Source organism: Canis aureus, chromosome 36 (genome assembly GCF_053574225.1).
Source record: "Canis aureus isolate CA01 chromosome 36, VMU_Caureus_v.1.0, whole genome shotgun sequence".
Lineage (NCBI taxonomy): Eukaryota > Metazoa > Chordata > Mammalia > Carnivora > Canidae > Canis > Canis aureus.
This window is the reverse complement of record NC_135646.1, coordinates 5,020,589-5,040,670: the sequence shown is the minus strand read 5'-3', so window position 1 is coordinate 5,040,670 and position 20,082 is coordinate 5,020,589. Positions and strand designations below refer to the sequence as shown.

Below are 20,082 nucleotides of genomic sequence, written 5' to 3'. Positions count from 1 at the left end.
TGAGGCTGAGTGAAAAATCCACTTTAATAATCCAGCTTCAGCTCAGCTGACAACTTCTCAAGTGTAAGAGAAGTCTTTCCAAGAGGCCTCAATCCACTAAAAGGTTACGGCTCAGAGAAGGGAACAGCTCAAAGAAGCCCTAAAATAGAAAGCAACATGAGATCCGGCATCAGTGGACACCCGCTGCACGCCTCCCGCCCACACAGGGCCCAGCCGGAGGGGCACAGGTGCGTCACCCACACTTGACAAATGCCCTGGTCTTCTCATCTCTCATCTCCTCTCTGTCCTCTTATTATCCTCTGGGGACTAGTCAGGGGCCCCTGTGCCTCAAGAAGAATGGGGACCCTTCCTTTCCTACATGGTAGCACCCAGACAGCCAGATCCCATCACCCAAGCCAGCCACCTAGCGATGGTAATGTTGCCCCAGCATCCAACCCCGGCACCAGGGGAGGAAGGAGCCCAGTCACCTTGAAGAGGGTGATGGTCTGGAGGACTCCTGAGGTGCAGGCGGTCTCCCGGATGGAGTGCATGGCCAGCTGGGGGCTGCCTAAATCCAGAACCCGCAGGCCCAGCCGAGAAGCCAAGATAGGTCCGATGGTGGTCCCACAGGGCGAGTCATTCCGCACCATGAGATCCTAGCGGGCAGGAGGAGAGGCTCGTGAACAACATGTGGTGTCTGCTCATCAAACCCGAAGAGGAAGTCACCTAAGAACTGCAGGCCTAAAGGGGACCACTTCTGCCCCTCAGAGAGTGGATGGGACCAGAATGAAAATGGAAAGCCCACATTAAATAGCAGGCCCCAAGGACAGCAGATGCTGGACTGGTCCCATTCCCTCTGTCTGAACTGTTGTCACCCTAATTCCGGCTGCCGCTATCTTGCCTGCCATTAAGAATCCCTTCTCCACCATAGCAGGCAAGGGAATTAAAAACAATAAAATGTGCCGTTTATATTAACCTCTCACTTACACACACTGTGTTCCCATGTCCCCACTCCCCCAACACACAAAGAACGATCATTCAGCAGTGTTAGTGCTTTCAGAAATATTGCTATTGGCATTTTCTTTATATCCTGTTAAAAAAATAAATAAGAAAACCATGACATTCAATATTAAGATTTTCAGTGAAGGGAAAACACATTCATAGAATCAGATAAATCAAGGACGCCTGGGTGGCTCAGTCGGTTAAGCATCTGCCTTTGGCTCAGGTCATGGTCCCAGGGTCCCACGGATGGAGATGGAGTCCCACGGCAGGCTCGCTCAGCAGGGAGTCTGCTTCTCCCTCTCCCTCTGCCCCTCCCCCTCTGCTCATGCTCTCTTTCTCATATGCTCTCTAAAAAAAACCTTTAAAATCAGATCAGTAGTAACTATTATTTTTAGAATAAGAATTATAGTATTAACTCATGGTTTTTAAAAAATATATAGTATTTTCTAAGTATGTCATCAGAGATGACCCCAAAGCACTGTCCCCCCGTGATAACAATGGTGTCATGGCGCCAGACTCTGGTCTCTAAAATCACCATCCATCCAAAGCTGCCACATCTGGGTAGGACAATGAACAAGATGAGCCTGCAATTTCCTGTTATATAGAAAAAAAGAGAACTTTTGAGTCCTGTCAAAAGGACTCCCACTGGTCAAAGTTATGACAATCTGAGAATGAAATAAAGTGACTACAGCGGGAGCCTGCATGGCTCAGTCAGTTAACCACCTGACTCTTGATTTCAATTCAGGCCATGCTGTCAATTCAGGTCATGGGGTCAAGTCCCATGTCAGGTTCTGTGCTCAGTGGGGAGTCTGCTTAGTATTCTCTCCCTCTCCCCACTCTCGCAAATAAATAAAATCTTTAAAAAAATAATTATACTGCATCAGATCACACTAAACCAATGAAAATCTGACTCCATGTCAGAAGAGGAAAAGAAAATCCTATGTGTCACCATTTGAAGTGGCTGTTAATATGCTTCACCTTAAAAACTGATTATTTAAGGGAAAGAATTAGCACTTATCTGGTCTTTCCAGTAGAAACCATATTTCATGTTAACCAAATAGCCTTAGTAGATGAGAAGAAAGTTCTGCTTCCCAGAATAGCAGCTAATTCATGCAGAAGAGATGACACGTAGAAGGGATGAATGAAATTACTGATTTCAGCAAGGATTATTATTTTTTTTTAAGATTTTATTTATTTATTCATAGAGACACACACACATACACAGAGGCAGAGACAGAGGCAGAGGGACAAGCAGGCTCCATGCAGAGAGCCTGACGTGGGACTCGATCCAGGGTCTCCAGGATCATACCCTGGGCTGCAGGCGGCGCTAAACCGCTGCGCCACCGGGGCTGCCCTCAGCAAGGATTATTAACATGGTGTCAGAACCATAAGGTGTTTGCCTGGTAGGAAACTCGTCACTCTCACAGGTTACTGTCCAGCCAAAGGAGGAAACCCCCCATATGATGGAAGGATTGGAGGAAACCCCAATCAGGTGCTCAATCTTACCATTATTGAGGGCAGATTGCCCAGATAATATGAGTATGATGCAAAATTAAGGACATATCAGTCAAAATGTCTTCTGGTCAAAAAAGTTTAACTTGAATCTAACAAACTTTTATGTATGAATTCCAATTTACAGAAAACACAGGGCCTTGAGGCACCAGTTACACACCACCACGAGGAAGCAACCAGATGCATCCAGAAAGTGAGATACTGTATGAGACAATGGGCCTCATTTCTTCCAACATGTCAATGTTAGTTTATTTTTTAAAACATTTATTTATTTGAGAGAGAGAGAGAGAGCGCAAGCAAGTGCACCAGCGGGAAGTAGAGGGAGAAGGAGAGAGAATCCTAAGGAGACTATGCTGAGCACAGAGCCCGACATAGAGCTCAATCTCACAATCCTAAGATCAGGACCTGAGCTGAAACCAAGAGTCTGATGCTTCACTGGCCGCACCACCCAGGAGCCCCAAGTCAATGTATTTTGGGTTTTTTTTAAGGTTTTATTTATTTACTTGAGAGAGAGAGCACGAGCAGATGGAGGGGCAGAGGGACAAGCAGACTCCCTGAAGCGGGACTCGATATCAAGGCCCAGAGACCATGACCCAAGCCGGTCAGATGCTCAACCGACCAAGCCACCCAGGCGCCCCATCAAGGTTACTTTAAAAGGGGGGAGGATGAGGGCTGCACTACATTATGAGGCATTTAAGCAATGCATCAACCAGATGTAACATGTGGCCCTGAACCGATACTATGGTGGGACAAACCTCCATAAAGAGTATTTTGGGAATAACTAGGGAAAACTGAAAATGCTCTGGAGGGTGCCTGGCTGGCTCAGGTGGTAGAAGATGAGACTTGATCTTGGGGTCGTGGGTTCGAGCCCCACGCCGGGCATAGAGATTACTTAAAAAAAAAAAAACATTAGTGTGTTAGATTGGATACAAATTTACTATGACAAAAATGTACTGAAATGAAAAGGTAGAGAATTCAGAGTGAAGAGAAAGCAAAAAATATAACCAAAATGATTCCATTTTTAATAAAATACATGTTAAGTACACGCACAGAAAAAAATCTGGACAAATATACACAAACGCCTGCAAGTTAATGTTTTCTTATTTCTATTTTTGTTTCCTTACTTTTGTGAAGAACGCAGGTCCTGCTTCTGCTGTGAGTTACTGAAAACTCCCCCACTGTCTTCTCACGGCCTCAGAACAAAATGCAAACCCCCTGCCTCGGCCCTGCACGACTGGCCTGGGCAGGCTTCTCCCCGTCCACTCCTGCTCTCACCCCACCTCTGCCCCCCAGGCTCCATCTCCAGACAGCGCAGCACACTCCTGCGCCCCTGCGGCCTCTGCCCTCGTCCCTCTGCTGGGATGCTCTCCCTGCAGACTCACCCACGGCTGCCTCTTTCTCAACAGTGAAGTCTCAGCTCAAAGCATCACTTCTTCCACAGAGGCCTCCCCAAGAACAGAACTACTCGGGTCTACAGGGGGCGGGTTGGGGCCATGCAGCAGAGAGAGCCCTGAGCCAGGAGACAGGATGCGGGGGTCCCAGTCCTGACTCACCAGGACCCAAGTGCTATTTGTCACTGGACCACCGGGACCCAGTCCCTTAGAGCTCCACCTCTATCTATTTCTGCCCAGACGGGCCATTGCCCTGGGGAGGATGCAAATGAGCAGTTGGGAGTTCCCATCTCCCCAGCCTTGAACTTCACTTATGGAAGCCCCCAGGCTGCGTAAGAGAGCGCGTGGGAAACAGGCAGGACTAACCCACATGCCGCAAGCACACTGTACCTTCAGTTCTCACAGAAACCCAGCAGGAGAGGCCTCACTCTCAGCCCCATTTTACAGGTGTGGAAACTGAGTCAGAGAAACGAAGAGCCTAGTCGGCAGTCACGGGACTAGCCCCACAGCACAACCAGCGCTGATGCCAGCCCTGCCTAGATCCAAAACCCGTCCTCACACTACTGGAGGTGAGGGTTCACCAAGGGCTCACTACCAGGTGCCCCCCCTTCACTGGGGGCCCATCCGCTTATGCCCCCGACCCCACTCCCTCTAGCACATCCTCCCAGGCAGGACCCGGCCTCACCTGCAGGGGCACCCCGACATTATTGGCCACCTCTCGGATCAGGGCCTCGGAAACCGCATTCGAGGCATAGCGCTGCTTGCTGTTCACCTTGATCACAGGGCCCTGGGGAGACGGAGACCAGGAAGCGGGGTGAGGCGCACATGGGAGACGGGGCCCAGAGCCAGCCCTCAAGTCCCTCAGGAGAAACAGGGGCACCTCACCTTGTGGAAGAGGGGCCGGTGGTTCTCCTCATGCTTGTCCCTGTAAGAGACGATCAAAGGCCGGGATGGCAAACAGGAGGCAGGCCTGTCAGCAGCCGCTGCCGCCCCTGCGAACATCACTAAGGCAGCGCAGCATTGCCTCCCACCCCGCCCCGGAGGACCCCGGAGGACCCCGGAGGCGTGCCACACAGGGCTCCAGGCAGCCGCTAGGGGTAGGAGGGAATCAGCCTGCAGACAGAGTCTCCTTGACACACCCGGGCGGGGTATTACACGACTCTGACCGGTTGGGCCTAGGCTCCGTCTAAAGGAGGCCACCACCGACCTTCCCGCCAGGATGAGGAAGAAGGGGCAGGGGGAGAGGCTGGGGGCCCCGGGCTAGGCTCCGCTCGGGTCTCCAGCTGTGAGGACCGCCCGGCCCGGCAGACTCACAGGTAGTTGGGGTGCACGGCGTGGGCCATGTCTGCGCTGATCATGTAGGATTTGGGGATGGCTTCCTCGAAGGCCGTCAGGTGCTGGGAGGAGGCCGAGATGCGGCGCAGCACCAGCTCTGTCAGCAGTGACTGTGCCCCCTGGGCGCTCTCGGAGCCCACCTGGTGAGAGCAGACACTGGCTCTGGGGTCTGGGTCAGGGGCCTGAGCTGGAAGCCAGGGATGGGGGCCCAACACCCAGGACCCCGCTGACTCTGGATGAGGAATGCAGGGTGTTGTCAGTAACTTCCCTGACCCGGTGCCACTGAAAACCTGATGGTGGGCTGGGGCCCAACTGATCCTAAGTCCTCTCTGGGGCAGAAGGAGTACTTCCTGTGGGCTTCCTACACTGCCTCCCCTCCTCCTCCCCTGACCCTCAGCTCTGGGGCTCAGCACAGGTGCCCGACCATGCTGGCCAAGCGTCTTTTTTTTTTTTTTTTCGTCTTTTTTTTTTTAAGATTTTATTTATTTATTCATGAGAGACAGAAAGAGAGAGAGGCAGAGACACAGGCAGAGGGAGAAGCAGGCTCCATGCAGGGAGCCCAACGTGGGACTTGATCTCGGGACCCCAGGATCACGCCCTGGGCTGAAGGCGGCGCTAAACCACCGAGCCACCTGGGCTGCCCCCAAATGTCTTTTATGCAGGTAAAAGAGATGCTAACTATCCACGCCACCTTGTACGACAAAACATCCAACTGTAGCTAAGCACAGAATTGCCCAGTTAGAGAGGGCGCTCCTAGCTTCCTCCTAAACACGGCCACGCCGAGTTCCATGGACCAGGCAGTGAGGAATGCCACCTTCCAGTCCTGCCTTAAAAGGAGGGGGCGCGCACCCTCCCTCTGTCCTTCCCTCTCCTCCTGTTAACTCGGTATCCACACGATGGCAGGAGCTGGACCAGGCAGCCTGGACCCTGAGTCAGAAGCCGGGTACTCAGGATGGCAGAGTCCTGTCCTGAATTGCTACCCCTGACCCGTGCAGTTTCAGGAAAGAGAATGCCCCATGTTCAGGCTGTTACAGCATCTTAGAGCACCTAACACCAGCCCACGGTGAGGCCCCACCACGCATAGAGCCCTGGGACTACAGATGAAGGGCAAAGGCCGTGTCCTCGAGGAGCTCACTGTGTGGCACACACTGCGCTATGCGAGGCAAAGTCATGCTCCGGAAGCCAGATAAATGCTGAGCCAGCAGGGCGACCATGTGCTAAGGGAGCACAAGCAGGGCCTTCCCATCTTTGGGGCTCCCAGAACCGCCCTGGCTTATGGTGGGTGCCTGGTACAAGTTGGCTGCGGGAAGCTTCACAGAGGGGACCCTCCACCGAAGAGACCCTCCACACAGCCCTCTACGTACCTCTTCGTTGTCATAGAGAGCGATCATGCGCACATGGGGCTCCGAGGACAAAGAGGCAGGGGCCGCACAGGAGTCGATCAAAGCCTGTTTGGAGGGGGGAGACCAAGAGCATCCTCCTCACTCCTCCTCCCTCCATAACGCTGCTCACCAACACCTCAACCTCATCAGAGGGATCGTGCTCCCCTCCTGCCTCCTGTCGGCCGGAGTGAAGTGGGCTGGGGCTCTGATTGGCCGTCATCTCTCAGGGCACTGCCTGGCATGCGGGAGACCTTTTTACCTGGGCTGGGAGAACCACCCTTTGGGCCTGCTCCTATACCTTCTTTTTTTTTTTTAAAAAAAAAGATTTTATTTATTTATTCATGAGACACACACACACACACACACACAGAGAGAGAGAGAGAGAGAGAGAAAGAGAGGCAGAGACACAGGCAGAGGGAGAAGCAGGCTCCATGCAGGGAGCCTGATGTGGGACTCGATCCCAGGTCTCCAGGATCACACCCTGGGCTGAAGGCAGTGCTAAACTGCTGGTCCACCTGGGCTGTGCCTCCTATACCTTCCTGCATGAGAGGCAGGAGGAGGAGCAAGATGGGGCGGGGCGGGGGGGGGGAGCGGAGAATACTGGAAAGGCAAAAAGCCACACAATGCACATAAATTAATTGGCCCCCGTGAAAAGATTGAGGTCCCCAGAGGTCACTGGGACTCCAACAAGGTGACACAGCTGGCTGGCTGCAGAAGCTGATACAGGTCCCAGGTATGGCCCTGGTCTCTGTGGCAGCCCAAAGCCTGTCTCCAAGAACAGGATGGGGCAGGAAGGAGAGGTATGAAAAGAAGAGATGGCAAGAGGGAAGAAAGAAATAGAACTGACTAGCGTAGAAAGAAGGAAGGGACACCAAGGTGACTGGGAAGAAGAGAGACAGCCCCACTGAGACCCCAAGGCACAGAGAGAGGGCTAGGTGGGCATAAGCCTGGAGGGCAAGGGGAGCAGAGGGAAGTGGATGAGGCTGCATTAGGAGGAGCTAAGGCCCCTCCCTGAAGTGGTGTGTGCTGCCCGGGGTGCCCCAGCTGCCTACCTGCAGGGCACAGAAGCAGCTGTGCAGATTGTCCAGCCGAGGGGCAAAGATGAACTCCTCATAGGCACCACCCAGGACCTAGAAAGACACGGCAGTCAGCCCAACCTTCAACCCTCTGCCCCAACTCACCTGCTGCTCCCAAAGGCCTGGGTTCGAGCGAGCCTCGGTGGATCTGTGTATAGTGCCCCATGCCCCTCCTGCAGCTTAGGGCGCTGTGCTCCTGTTATGTGGGGCTGAGTGGACAACGAGGAATGGAGCTGGGCAGGAGCAGAGGGATAGGGGGGTGACGCTCCTACCAGTTCCTGTGGGATGGGGGAAAGGAGGGGAGCCAAACGGACAGGAAAAAAGCTAAAAAAATGAAGAGAAGAGGAGACCAGCCCAGAAACAGTGCGTATTCAAACAAGACCGAACATCCAGAAGCTTCATAATCTCCTACTTTGGGCAACTGGGAGGGACACAAGGGCAGGTTCCAGAGAAAGGGGGGCCACATCCAGGCCTTCTGCCCTCAGAGGTGCAGGGCCAGTGTGAGTCAGGGTACACAGCGACCACCTATAGCAGAAACTCCTAGGGAATCTGTGGAGGGGCTGATTCCCAGGGCCACTGCAGGTGTCCAAGTAGGCAGGTCTGGAGTGTGAAAGTGCCCTTTTGAGAACCTCTGGCCCGGAGGCAGAGGGACATGGTGTCTATTGGGAAGAAGAGGGAAGAGAGTAAATGGGGGACTGGCCGAGGAGGTGAGCGGCTTTGGGGGATACACTGGGGTAGGCTAGGATGTGGGCGATCCCCACCCATGAGTCCCTGCAGCCATTCCTCACCGCAGGCTGGGTGTCAGCAAGGCACAGCTCCATCTCCAAGATATCCTCAGGGCTCAGTCCCAGATGGGCACACAGAAGGGACATGAGAACTGAGTGGTGGCGGTCATCCTGCAGGACAGAAGCATGCTTGGAGGAAGGTCTGCTTGTTCTGTCCTCCCCCTTCTCAGAGAATCAGTCCCTTCCCCCCTCCTCTGCCCCCCACTTCTCGAGAGCAGAGGACTCTCTTACTGCAGCATTGAGAGGCCCAGGCTCAGGAGTCCCCTTCTCCAGCTCCTCCTGGACTGCTGTGGCAAGAATGGGAACTCTGTGGGGAGACACGTGAGGGAAGTGTGGGGAGAGCTGGGGGGGCAGGGCACCCCCCCACGCTCAAGCATCTCCCAATGGAAACTGTCCTTGTCCTTGGAGTCCCAACTTGCTTCCCAAATGGCAGAGCCATGAGGTTTCCTCAGATACCATCAGCTGGGTTCCAAGAGTATAACGGGGCTGCGGCTACCATTAGGTAGCAGGGTTCCAGGTCCCAGCGGGCCCCTTCCATCCCTGGGCGCCCCAGCCATCCCTCCCAGTCACCACAGCCCTGACCCCAGGCTTACAAGTGCATCTCCATGTTGGGCCCAAAGTTCTCGTTGACATTTCGCTGCAGATGGATGGCCAGGTGGGGGATGCGGAGAATGGGCCGGTCCACATGCACCAGCCGCTGTTCCAGCCGGCCTGAGGTAGGGCACTGTGGCCCCCCGGGCCAGGTCAGACCACGGTGCTTCCCTACCGCGGCTGGTTAAAACCCCCACTTCACCCAGACTAACCAACATGATCCTGGAGCCCAGACTGGCCCACTCGGCCCCTTCCCTGGGGGGGTTCTCCACAGGTCCCCTGAAGGAAGGTCACAATCGTCTGGAGCTGGAAGGTGAGAACCTCCCAGGTCCTACCCCAGTTCCCACCTTGACAATGACGCGTCCAGCCAAGGTCAGGTCCCGGTCGAACCAGGTGCTCCAGATCCCACCACCATAGGTCTCCACGCCAACCTGCTGGAATCCCACCTGGCTGCGGCGGGACCGCCGTTTCACCTGAGCGTGACGATGGGGAGTGAGCAGTAGAGAAGGTCGAGTAGCATGATTTGGAGGTGAGACAGATGAAGCAAGAGCTAAGGAAGGACACTGCTGACAGAGAAGGGCCCAAAGAATGGAAGAAGGGGGTGGCAAGTCTTCTTGCTCCAGAAATAGACACCCGCTCTGTCCCTGCCCACTCCCTTTTGCCCTGTGTTCCCCTGATGCCTCCCCTACCCCGGGGCCGCAGCCCCAGGTCCTCACCCGGAGGCAGGGGCTGTCCGTGTGGGCCCCAATGAGGCTGAAACCATTGCCAGGAACATACTGGCCTCCCACAGCAAAAGCGATGATCGTGGAGGAGTTCCTGGTCAGAAAGTACTGGGGGAAGGGGGGAGTTGGATTAGCTAGCCAGCTGGCACAAAGGACTTTGTGCCCTGGCCTAGGGATCTGCTGGTCTGCCCCCACCCCACCCCACCCCACCCCACCCCACGTACCTTGCTCTCCGGCTTGATATCCCAGCTCTCCGTCTCTTTGAGTTCATGGAAGCCAGCCTGGAGGAGGCGGCTGCGGCACTCGGCCACAGCTGCAGAAAAAGAGCCCTTTCAGAGCGATGGAAGCGGGTTAGGGGGCACAGGGGCCACCACCCTGCCCCTCTGTCCTGGTCACTTACCGTGGAAAGGAGAGGGGCTCCGGTTCACGAACTTGAGGAGTTCCCGGGCCGCGGCCTGCACCGCCTCTTTGCGGGCCCTCCCGGTCATGGCCACCTGGGGGTGGGGGGGGGGCGGTGCTGCTTAGATTTCCACGAGGTTTGGGACCCCTGATTGTTATTTTCCAGGCCCCGGGAACCGCCTGCCCCCCACAAGCCCCGTTCCCGCGAAGTGACCGACCCAAGGCGCAGACCTCCGCTCCCGCCCCGAAGCCGAGCCCTAGCCCGGCCCCTAAACCCCAGCCCCACGAGCCCGCCCAGAAACCCCGGGCGGTTCCGAGCTCCCAGCTCGCTAGCGGGCCCCCGGCTCGGAGCCGGCCTGCTCCAAGGAGCCGAAGCCCTATTGTCCGGCGAACACCCCACCTCCCCTCCACGCCCCTGCTTTCGGAGGCCACCGTGCCCAACCCCGGGAAGATCGGGTCACCGAGGCCGGGCTTTCGGTTTCGCTTTGGGTCGGGCTCAGCCCTCAGCTCGGCGCGCTGCTGCGCTTAGGCCCGGGAGGGCGCCGAGCCGGGCCCGGGATCCGAGTTAGAGCTGGGCTGGCCGTGGACGCCTACCTGCATGACCCCGCGCGTGTGCCCGCGTCCTCTAGCCCTGCCCCGGGCTCGGCCCCGCCCCCGCCGCCGGCCCCGCCCCCGCCGCCGGCCCCGCCCCCGCCGCGCCGCCAGCCCCGCCCCTCGCTGGGCCCAGCTGCCAGCCCCGCCCCCTGCTTGTCCGCGCCGCCAGCCCCGCCCCCACCGTCCGCGGAGGGCCCCGCCCCCGCCGCCGGCCCCGCCCCCGCCGCCAGCCCCGCCCCTCGCTAGTTCCCTCCGCCAGCCCCGCCCCTCGCTGGGCCCAGCTGCCAGCCCCGCCCCCGCCGCCAGCCCCGCCCCCTGCTAGTCCGCGCCGCCAGCCCCGCCCCCACCGTCCGCGGCGGTGGCGGGGGCCCTCTGCTGCCCGGGAGGTGCTACGACAGCTGGAGCCGCGCGCCCCCGGACCTGCCCCAGGTCAGAGTACGAGGGAAAACCCGCCCCAGCCCGCTCACCTGGTCCGACGAGTGCTGTACAGAGTTCTCTCTCTCCCCACAGGCACCCTTGTGATAATAAAAGCAACATGACTAGTGTTCATGGAGCGCTCACGGTGAGATAAGGCTTAACGTGTTATCTGTTTAATCTTCACACCTGCTCTATCAACTTTGTACTTTTACTGTCCCTTTTTTACACATGAACAAAACGCGCTTCAGAGAGGAATAACCTCCCCAGCGCATTAAGCGGCAAAGGTGCGGTTTGGACCCTAATTGGATTCCTGTGTTCCCCTGATGCCTCCCCTACCCTCGGGCAACAGCCCCAGGTCCTCACCCGAAGGCAGTGCCTTGTTCCAAGCCATTCTTAGATCTTTTCTGGGCCTTTTACTATGCACCTTGGTAAGTGTTCTGTTACCTGAAATGTCCCTGAGGACAGAGAAGTTAATGACTTGTCCAAGATCACACAGCCATTTGGACGCATCTAGAATTTGACTCCTATCTGCATTCTTTCTACTTCTTAAAAGGACAAAATAAAACAAACTCCACATGTTCTTGGAGGCTCCCACTATTCATATGTCGAGAGTGGTGAGTAGCAATTTAAAAAACCAAGGTACCTGCCTAGTCATAGATCAAGACTCTTAAAGGCCCCAGGGTACAAAAGAGGGCCCAAGCAACATTCCAGGGATTACAGGTCAACAGAGCAATCTGCCCTTTCTATACTGGGGTAGGAATGTTGGGTAGGGGGTAGTCAGAAAGACCCAGCAGCCCTCAATTCATAGGAGTGGGTATTGCACTGTTCAAGAATATACAGATGGTGGGGTGAATTCATGGCATTCCCTAATCGTTTACTGAAATGTCATTATGTATAAAGTTTCAGTGCTGAGTGGGTCATGGAGAGAACATTCTTTTCCTGAGAGCCAGAGGCTGGCTGGTGGGGAAGGGACACCGTTCACAGACATGACCAGAGCTGAAACAGGAGATTTAGCCTAAAATTTTTTTTTTAATAAAGATTTTATTTATTTATTCATGAGAGACACAGAGAGAGGGAAGCAGAGACACAGGCAGAGGGAGAAGCAGGCTCCATGCAGGGAGCCTGACGTGGGACCTGATCCAAGGTCTCCAGAATCAGGCCCTGGACTGAAGGCGGCACCAAACCACTGAGCCACTGGGGCTGCCCAGCCTAAAAAAATTTTAATGCTCTTCTGAGTACCAAAAAAAGAGTACATGCTAATGTGAGAAATTCAAATATCACCAAAATAGGTAACTTAAAAAGTGAAGGTAAATATTTGCTAAATTGAACATCCATTCTTGATAAAACAAAACAAAACAGAACAAAACAAAATCCTCTTAAGAAACCAGAAAGACGGGGATCCCTGGGTGGCTCAGCGGTTTGGCGCCTGCCTTTGGCCCAGGGCGTGATCCTGGGGTCCCGGGATGGAACCAGCTTCTCCCTCTGCCTGTGTCTCTGCCTCTCTCTCTCTCTCTCTCTCTCTCTCTATCTCTATGTCTATCATGAATGAATAAATAAAATCTTTGGAAAAAAAAAAAGAAAGAAACCAGAAAGAGAAAAAATAAAGGCTAACTGCCAGAAATCTACAGCAAAATAGAGTGAGGAAATGGAGAAGTGCTCCTTTCAAGTCAAGTAAGACCCTGGGGAGTTTTACGGCAAGTAGTCAACAGTCAACTTGGCAGTAACAGCCAGTGCCACAAAGCAAAATAAACTATATATATATATATATATATATATATATATATATAGAGAGAGAGAGAGAGAGAGAGAGAAATTTTACTCATTTATATATAAATTGTGTGTATATATATATATATATATATATGTAATGAGAAATTTTACTTTTCCATATATATATGGAAAGCGATTAGGGAATTCCCATTAGGGAATTCCATATATATATGGAAAAGTAAAATTTCTCATTACTTATAGGTTATTTGATTATCTAAAACCTTCAAGAATTTAAAGTGACAGCCTATTTGAATTGGTTAGGAGGAGTGACTTGATTTTAAAAATCATCAGTTTTCCCATGCAATAATCAACTAGAAAATATACTAGTAAGAGGAGTCTGGGTGGCTTAGTCGGTTAAGTGTCTGCCTTTGGCTTGACTTGAGACAAAGGGGTCTAAGATTGATGATCTCGGGGTCCTAGGATTGAGCCCTGCGCTGAGCTCCCTGCTCAGCCGGGAGCTGAGAACCTGCTTCTCCCTCTCCCTCTGCCTGCTGCTCCCCCTGCTTGTGCTCTCTTTCCTTGTCAAATAAATAAATAGAATCTAGAAAAAAAAAAAAAAAAAAAGAGAGAGAGAGAGAGAGAGAGAGAGAGAAAGAAAATGCACTAGTAAAAGAGTCCTATTTATAAGAACAAGAAATACTATTAAATTCCTAGAAATGAGTATAAGAGAGACTGGGTCTCACTATAATCAAGGAAATGCAGGTTAAAAATGAGGTACCATTTTTGATTGGTCAGATTAACAAAAATGAAAAAGACTGGTAATATGAAATGTGGGAGAAGGCCTGGGTAAAGGCATGCCTTTATATTCAATTTATGTGGTGTAAACACTCCCTGTGGCTGGTTCCAAGCTGCCAACATGAATTGAGTGTGGAGTTGGGAAGAGATGTACAAAAGCCTGCCATTGTGTACATTTGTACCATACAGCTATTATACACATAAATAACCTAAAGAGCATAGATTGAAAGTGCTAGATTTCTTAGTATTTTTATCTGCTTGTAATGTAATTTATTTTAAATTTACATAATTGAATTTTTAAATTATGGCTCCATTTAGTGACAGGATCACAAAATTCCTAGAAATCTGACAGTTCTCATGGGCTGGTCCGTGTCAGTTCTAACACACAACTTCACCACTCATACTCTACATCTTTGCTCCTCACAGTGTGATTCGTTGACTAGCAGCATCTACACTAGGCAGCTTTCTAGAAATGCAGAACCTCAGGGCTTACCCCAAACCTATCAGATCCTAATCTGCATGTTAACAAGATCCCTAGATGATCTGAATGCAAGTTCAAGTTGAGACACAGCATTTCATAGTGCCATGTAAAAAACGAGGTCGATTTTTATGTATTATCATAGAAAAAAGTGGTGAATATACTGAGTGAAAAGAAGCAATTTCCAGAATCATACTTACAGGCAAGAGCATTTAGGTAGAACTCACATAGTGAGTTAAATGTCTAGATTTTATGTATATGTATGTATGTAAAAGCATGGAGACAGGTTTGGAAGGAGAGCGGAATGGTGTTGGTTATGAAGTGGGAGGCTCAAGGCGGGATCCTAGCTATCCAAAAAGCATTTCTGAGAATCATTCTTGCCCTCAGCCTGCTGAGAAAATCTTCCCCACCAGTGTAGCCGATGTTTACGATGCTACCATCACTCATTTCTGTTTGGCTGAACAACTATTAAAGTGCAAATGCCTGTAAGTTACCATAGCAGTTGGTCACACATACTTCAGTGTGAGTTCATTTGGTATACATGCCCTTTCCGATCCCTCACTTGGAGAGAAAAGCTTCCTAAGTAGTAATTTGCCACATCGTCAAGAGTGATTTGAGGTACAGAAGACCAAAGCAATGCTGTAAGGAAGAGGAGGTGTGTGGGGTGTGTACGTGTACTGTCCCTGTCTGCTAAAATGATCTTGATTTCCTGATGCCAAGACAGTCCTGAGTATCTTGGTTGTTTAAACCATAAATAGTTTGCTTCTGGGCATCATGATAGGAGCATGCATAGGATACAATGTGTCCTACACCGTTGCTGGAAGGGCACTTTCGTTTCCAACACACGTCTTCTGCTCAAGTGTTCTTTTCCAAGCAAGATTCAACTGATTAAGAACTGCAAATCCCGGGATGCCTTGAGGTGAGCAGCTTCTGCAAGATTGTAATTTTCAACCAATTGTGTTCTAGGAGGGAGGCTTTAGGGGCGCCTGTGTGGCTCAGTCGGTTAAGCTTGACTCCTAATTTGGGCTCAGGTCATGATCTCAGGATCCTAAAATCGAGTGAGCCCTGCATGGGGCTCTGTGCTTACCGTGGAGTTGGCTTGTCCCTCTCCCTCTGCTCCTCCCACTGGTCTCTCTCTCGCCACCATAAAATCTTTTTAAAAATAATGTCCTTTGTATGGTTAAAAAGAATGTGGCACTTTTATAGGTACTGATAGGGAACAATTTCCAAGATATACTAAATGAAAAAACAAGGTGCAACTGGAGGGTATTATGCTGAGTACTGGAGGGTATTATGCTGAGTGAAGTAAGTCAGTCGGAGAAGGACAAACATTATATGTTCTCATTCATTTGGGGAATATAAATAATAGTGAAAGGGAATATAAGGGAAGGGAGAAGAAATGTCTGGGAAATATCAGAAAGGGAGACAGAACGTAAAGACTGCTAACTCTGGGAAACGAACTAGGGGTGGTAGAAGGGGAGGAGGGCGGGGGGTGGGAGTGAATGGGTGACGGGCACTGGGGGTTATTCTGTATGTTAGTAAATTGAACACCAATAAAAATAAATAAAAAAAAAAAAACAACAAGGTGCAGAATAACAGTTATGGTGTGCTCTGTTTGTGTATAAACACAGACACACACATATTCTCATATGTTTAAAAGCAGTCACAAGGAAATAGTAACTGACTCTAGGAAGGAGAAATTTTGGCCAAGGGCCTATCATAGGAGGAACCCTTCTCTTTTCCTATAAACCCTTTTGCACTTTTTGAATGTTTGTCTATATCCACGTACCACCTACTTTTAAAACTAAATAAGCAAATTTAAAAAGTATCAGGTGGATAGATGATCTTTAGGTACTTCCTGTGATCAAAATTTTTTCTTCTGTACCCTGATTGAATTACTAAGCAATTTGTTGGTTAGCATCGATCCCTAAAAACTTCAGTTTAAAAATCCCCGTGTAGGGACACCTGGGTGGCTCAGTGGTTGAGTGTCTGCCTTCGGCTCAGGGTGTGATCCCCGGGGTCCTGAGATCGAGTCCTGTATTGGGCTCCCCTCAGGGGGCCTGCTTCAGCCTCTGCCTGTGTCTCTGCCTCTCTCTGTGTCTTTCATGAATAAATAAATAAAATCTTTTTTAAAAATGCCCATGTAAAACTGTATTACTTCTGATATGGAAATTGTGTCTACATGTGGAAAGGAAAGTGGAGGGAATGTTCCTTTTGATGTTGATATTTAAACAAAAAATAAGCTGGGGTTGAGATAGGGAACCCTCTGAGAAAGGTACCCAACTCCATTAGTTCTTCACCTACATGGAACTGTGAACTACTGATCCTGTTTTCTCCCTGGTGACCCCCCCCTTTAGGATCTGCTTCCCTCTCACCCACCATAAGTCATCTGTTCCCTTGTCTTAATCATCCCTGTGCCTTGCCACTCTGCATTTTCTTGCTTGCCCGGCAGAAACCCAACCCTGACTGCAGCCCCTCCTCACCTGCTCCATGTCTGCACCTGGCACATAGTAGAGATACAATGTTTATCCAACGAATGAGATTTTAAAAAAAATTCTTTATGAAAATTTGCCCTCAGGGAATACTCCCCAGCAATAAAAAGGAACAAAATATTGAAAACTGCAACAACTTGGATGGATCTCATGGACATTAGGCTAAGTGCGAAAAAAATGACAAAATTATAGACATAGAGAGTGAATTAGTGGTTGCCGTGGGCTAGGGAGGGTGGGGGGATAGGGGTGACTCTAAAGAAGTATCACAAGGAACATCTGTGTGGCAGCGGAATAGTTCTGTATCTTGATTAGGGTAGTGGTTGCCTGACTCTACACATGTATGTGATAAAGTGAGAGTTGCTGGCTAACATGCAGGATGCTCAATTAAATTTGCATTTCAGGTAAAGAATAATTTCTTAGTATAACTATGTTCCAAATGTTGCATGGGGTATACTTCCACTGAAAACAAAACAAAAAAACCCAAAAAGACAAAATTTAACTGAGCCTCCTGAATTTTTATGTGCTGAATCTGGCAATCCTACATAACAGGGCACAGAACTATACGCACACCTTTCACCAATGTCACTTGCCTTGATGTAACATTGTCCTGTAGTTATGTAACATGTGACCATTGAGGGAAAGTGGGTGAAAGGTACACAGGACCTCTCCATACTATTTTTGCAACCTCCTGTGAATGATAATTATTTCAAAATTAAAAGTTTTTTAAGTGGCTCTCAAAAGAAAACCAGCTGCCCCTGTTGGTGATAAAAACAGAGATGAAGTACAGGCTATTAACCAGCCAAGAATTTTTATGGAGGATTGTAAAATTGGCACTTCATAACGGTCTCAAGATGTATCCCTTTCAAATGATCTCCTGTAGGATATTGATAGTACACCAAAGTGGTCATGCGTGGGGGCTCCATCAAGTGCTAGCTTCTCCACAGTTTAGCTGGGAGCCTTATTTGCAATGGGGTGCCTGAGCCAGCTCACACCCCTGTCTCTTTCCAATGCCACAGTCAGTGACAGCAGGCTGGTGGCTTGAAACCAGCCTGGGAGTATTTACACTACCGAGATTGGCAAACACTACAAATCAGGCCTTTTTTTTTTTAAATTTCTTTCAGAGAGCTAGTTGTTACCCATGTATCATCACACCATAGACGTTGAGTCTCAGTTTACACATCAATAAAATGGGGAGGATAACAGTAGTAACTGCATGATGTTAGGAAGAGTAAATGAGACCCTTAATGGTATGGGGATTAAAAAGTGCCTCGTGGGGGCTTGTCATTAAGTTTGTCAAATCGTGAATGATCAATGCTACCATTTATGATCATTTCTTTCATATTAAGCTGTGAGCAATTTGAGGTCACCGTTATGCTTATCTTGATAACTTTAGTGACTGGCTCAGGGCCAAAGAACAGCAAGTGCTAAATAAATAGTCGCTACATTAAGGAATGAATGGCATGTCATAGTGACTTGAGGTTCTACACCTCCAGGAAGTGTGCATTGTATCAGAGGCTTTTTAGGGCACACTCCTTGATCTATAAACATGATCTTCAGGCCCTGTGGCAGGCTGGCAGGGAGGGCTAGGAAGCACCCATACCCCCTAGGGTGTCTATTGTTGCAGGCCTGGCTCTGATCCCCGGGGCAGTGATCTTGGCACATGCCCCCAGATGATGGAGACGGGTCCTCAGGTCTCCTTCCCCCCGGAGCCAGGATGGAGCGTTTCTGGCTCTGAGCCTGTCTGACTAGAGGTCATTTAATCCTCGCTGGATTTGTCCTGTTTATTTTAGTGAACAGGGCTGTTTACTTTCAGTTTGTATTTCTAAGGGTGCTTGCTCATTTTGCTTCCCTTTTATTTACTTTTTGCAAGCACTGGGGTTTGAGTAAATATGTCTATAAAGTTCCAGGGACTGGGTTATTCTGTGTCTGGTATTTTAATGGCCTTTAAACAGTGTCTGCTCAGGTAAGCATTTTACAGATGGATCGAAAAGATAGAGAATTCTGTTCTCAGTGGCCTCTGATTCTTTCCAAGCTGACAGCCTATGAATCATGGCTTTTCATCAGTAATAAAAATATCAAAGCCAATACCCATTTCAGACTGAGAAACTGCCCCACCCTGGTCAGCCAGACTTGGGAACTGTAGGAGGTATTTAAACACCACAGCCAGAAACAAACAAACAAACAACACCCCAAACCACCAAAAGCCAAAAACTGAAAAACATCAGGGCAATGCTTAGGGTAAGAGTTACCTAGAGTGTTTTTTCAAATGCGGATTCATGAGCCCCATACTCGACAATTCTACTTTGGAAGGTTTGGGCTGTGGCTCAGGAAGGTGTATTTTTAACCTATGCTGCAAATTCTATCCTTAGAGCACCCTGAGAAACACTAGATTCTCAAAAACACTAGGGCCAATGGGTGAGCTGCCTTTGAGGCCTGCGCCTTGTGGGGCAACAGAGTAAGAAGCGGGGGGACCGGACAGGGTTGCTTGGAATTATTCCATCAACAATTAGCACATGGCTCCTCCGAAGTTCCTCCAAAGTTAGCCAAGAGAGGATGATGAGTATTGAGCCGGTAAAACTCAAAGGTCTTGGTCAAGGTCTAATTTGTTTGCAACTTGAGGGCAACTATCTCCCTCATCTTATCATCCCCCCGATGCTCTAGGACAACGCCGGCCTTACAGGTTGGCACTCTGCTCTGGCTCTGGCTGGGACACTCCCACTCAAGACAGACCTAGAAGACAGGCCTGGTTACCTCGGGGTAGCCTGGGAGCCAGTTGTTGGGAATGGATGTGGCGGAGAGGCTGAGCGCCATGGTCACCTGCTCACCTCCTCCCGAGCCGGACTGGGTCTGTCAGAGGCTGAATAGACACGTCGCGGGGGGGCCTTACTGCCTTTTCAGCCAGCTCCTCCCCCTACCTCTGCCCCTCTGCTCCAACTGGCAGGGTCCTCAGTCCCTGTCCCCATAGGCCTATTGTGACATCATCAATGCAATTGGAAACAGTAACGCCCTCTTAGTGCTGGGCCTCAGGCTGGCCTCTATTGGCCAATGTCTACACGATGACCCCTGACCTGGGGTTGGGAGGCTCCCCGTATCCTAGGAAGCCGCAGACAGGCTTTCTTCTTCACTTGATGAATTCCACCCTTGTTCTCTATCTGGGCCCTTTTGTTTCCATCCCTGGGACAGTGTTCATTTGCGAGGGTTTATTATTTATCCTCTCCCCTGCCCCCCATCAGAAGGTAAGCTCCAGAAAGGCTTGGCCCCCATCTGCTTTTCACAGCTGAATCCTTAATGCCTAGCACAGAGCCTGATACATAGCAAATGCTCAATGAACATTTTTTTGGGGGATGTAAAAATACATGAATGAGAGGCTTCACTGGCTCCAGCCAGACAGTCATTTATTCACTCGACAAACATGCTTGTAC

At 50.6% G+C, this 20,082-nt stretch overlaps 1 protein-coding gene across 9 annotated transcripts; it reads right to left on the bottom strand.

Annotated features, from left to right (window-relative positions):
- Positions 1-19,629, bottom strand: DNPEP (aspartyl aminopeptidase). Of its 9 annotated transcripts, none has more exons than XM_077885677.1 (16): positions 19,486-19,629; positions 11,236-11,283; positions 10,176-10,269; positions 10,000-10,088; positions 9,770-9,883; positions 9,401-9,619; positions 9,056-9,186; positions 8,694-8,769; positions 8,466-8,573; positions 7,654-7,731; positions 6,584-6,667; positions 5,199-5,359; positions 4,770-4,809; positions 4,570-4,671; positions 468-635; positions 1-139 (listed from the first exon to the last, which is right to left on the bottom strand). In XM_077885677.1, exons 3-16 carry the CDS (start codon positions 10,261-10,263, stop codon positions 89-91), a joined length of 1,509 nt encoding a protein of 502 aa, XP_077741803.1. In that variant the 5' UTR covers positions 10,264-10,269; positions 11,236-11,283; positions 19,486-19,629; the 3' UTR covers positions 1-88. The 9 variants fall into 9 exon arrangements, with proteins under 9 accessions (XP_077741803.1, XP_077741799.1, XP_077741800.1 ...); XM_077885673.1 differs by having other exon boundaries at positions 19,412-19,627; XM_077885674.1 differs by having other exon boundaries at positions 9,401-9,616; positions 19,412-19,627.
- Positions 19,630-20,082: the final 453 nt, after the last annotated feature.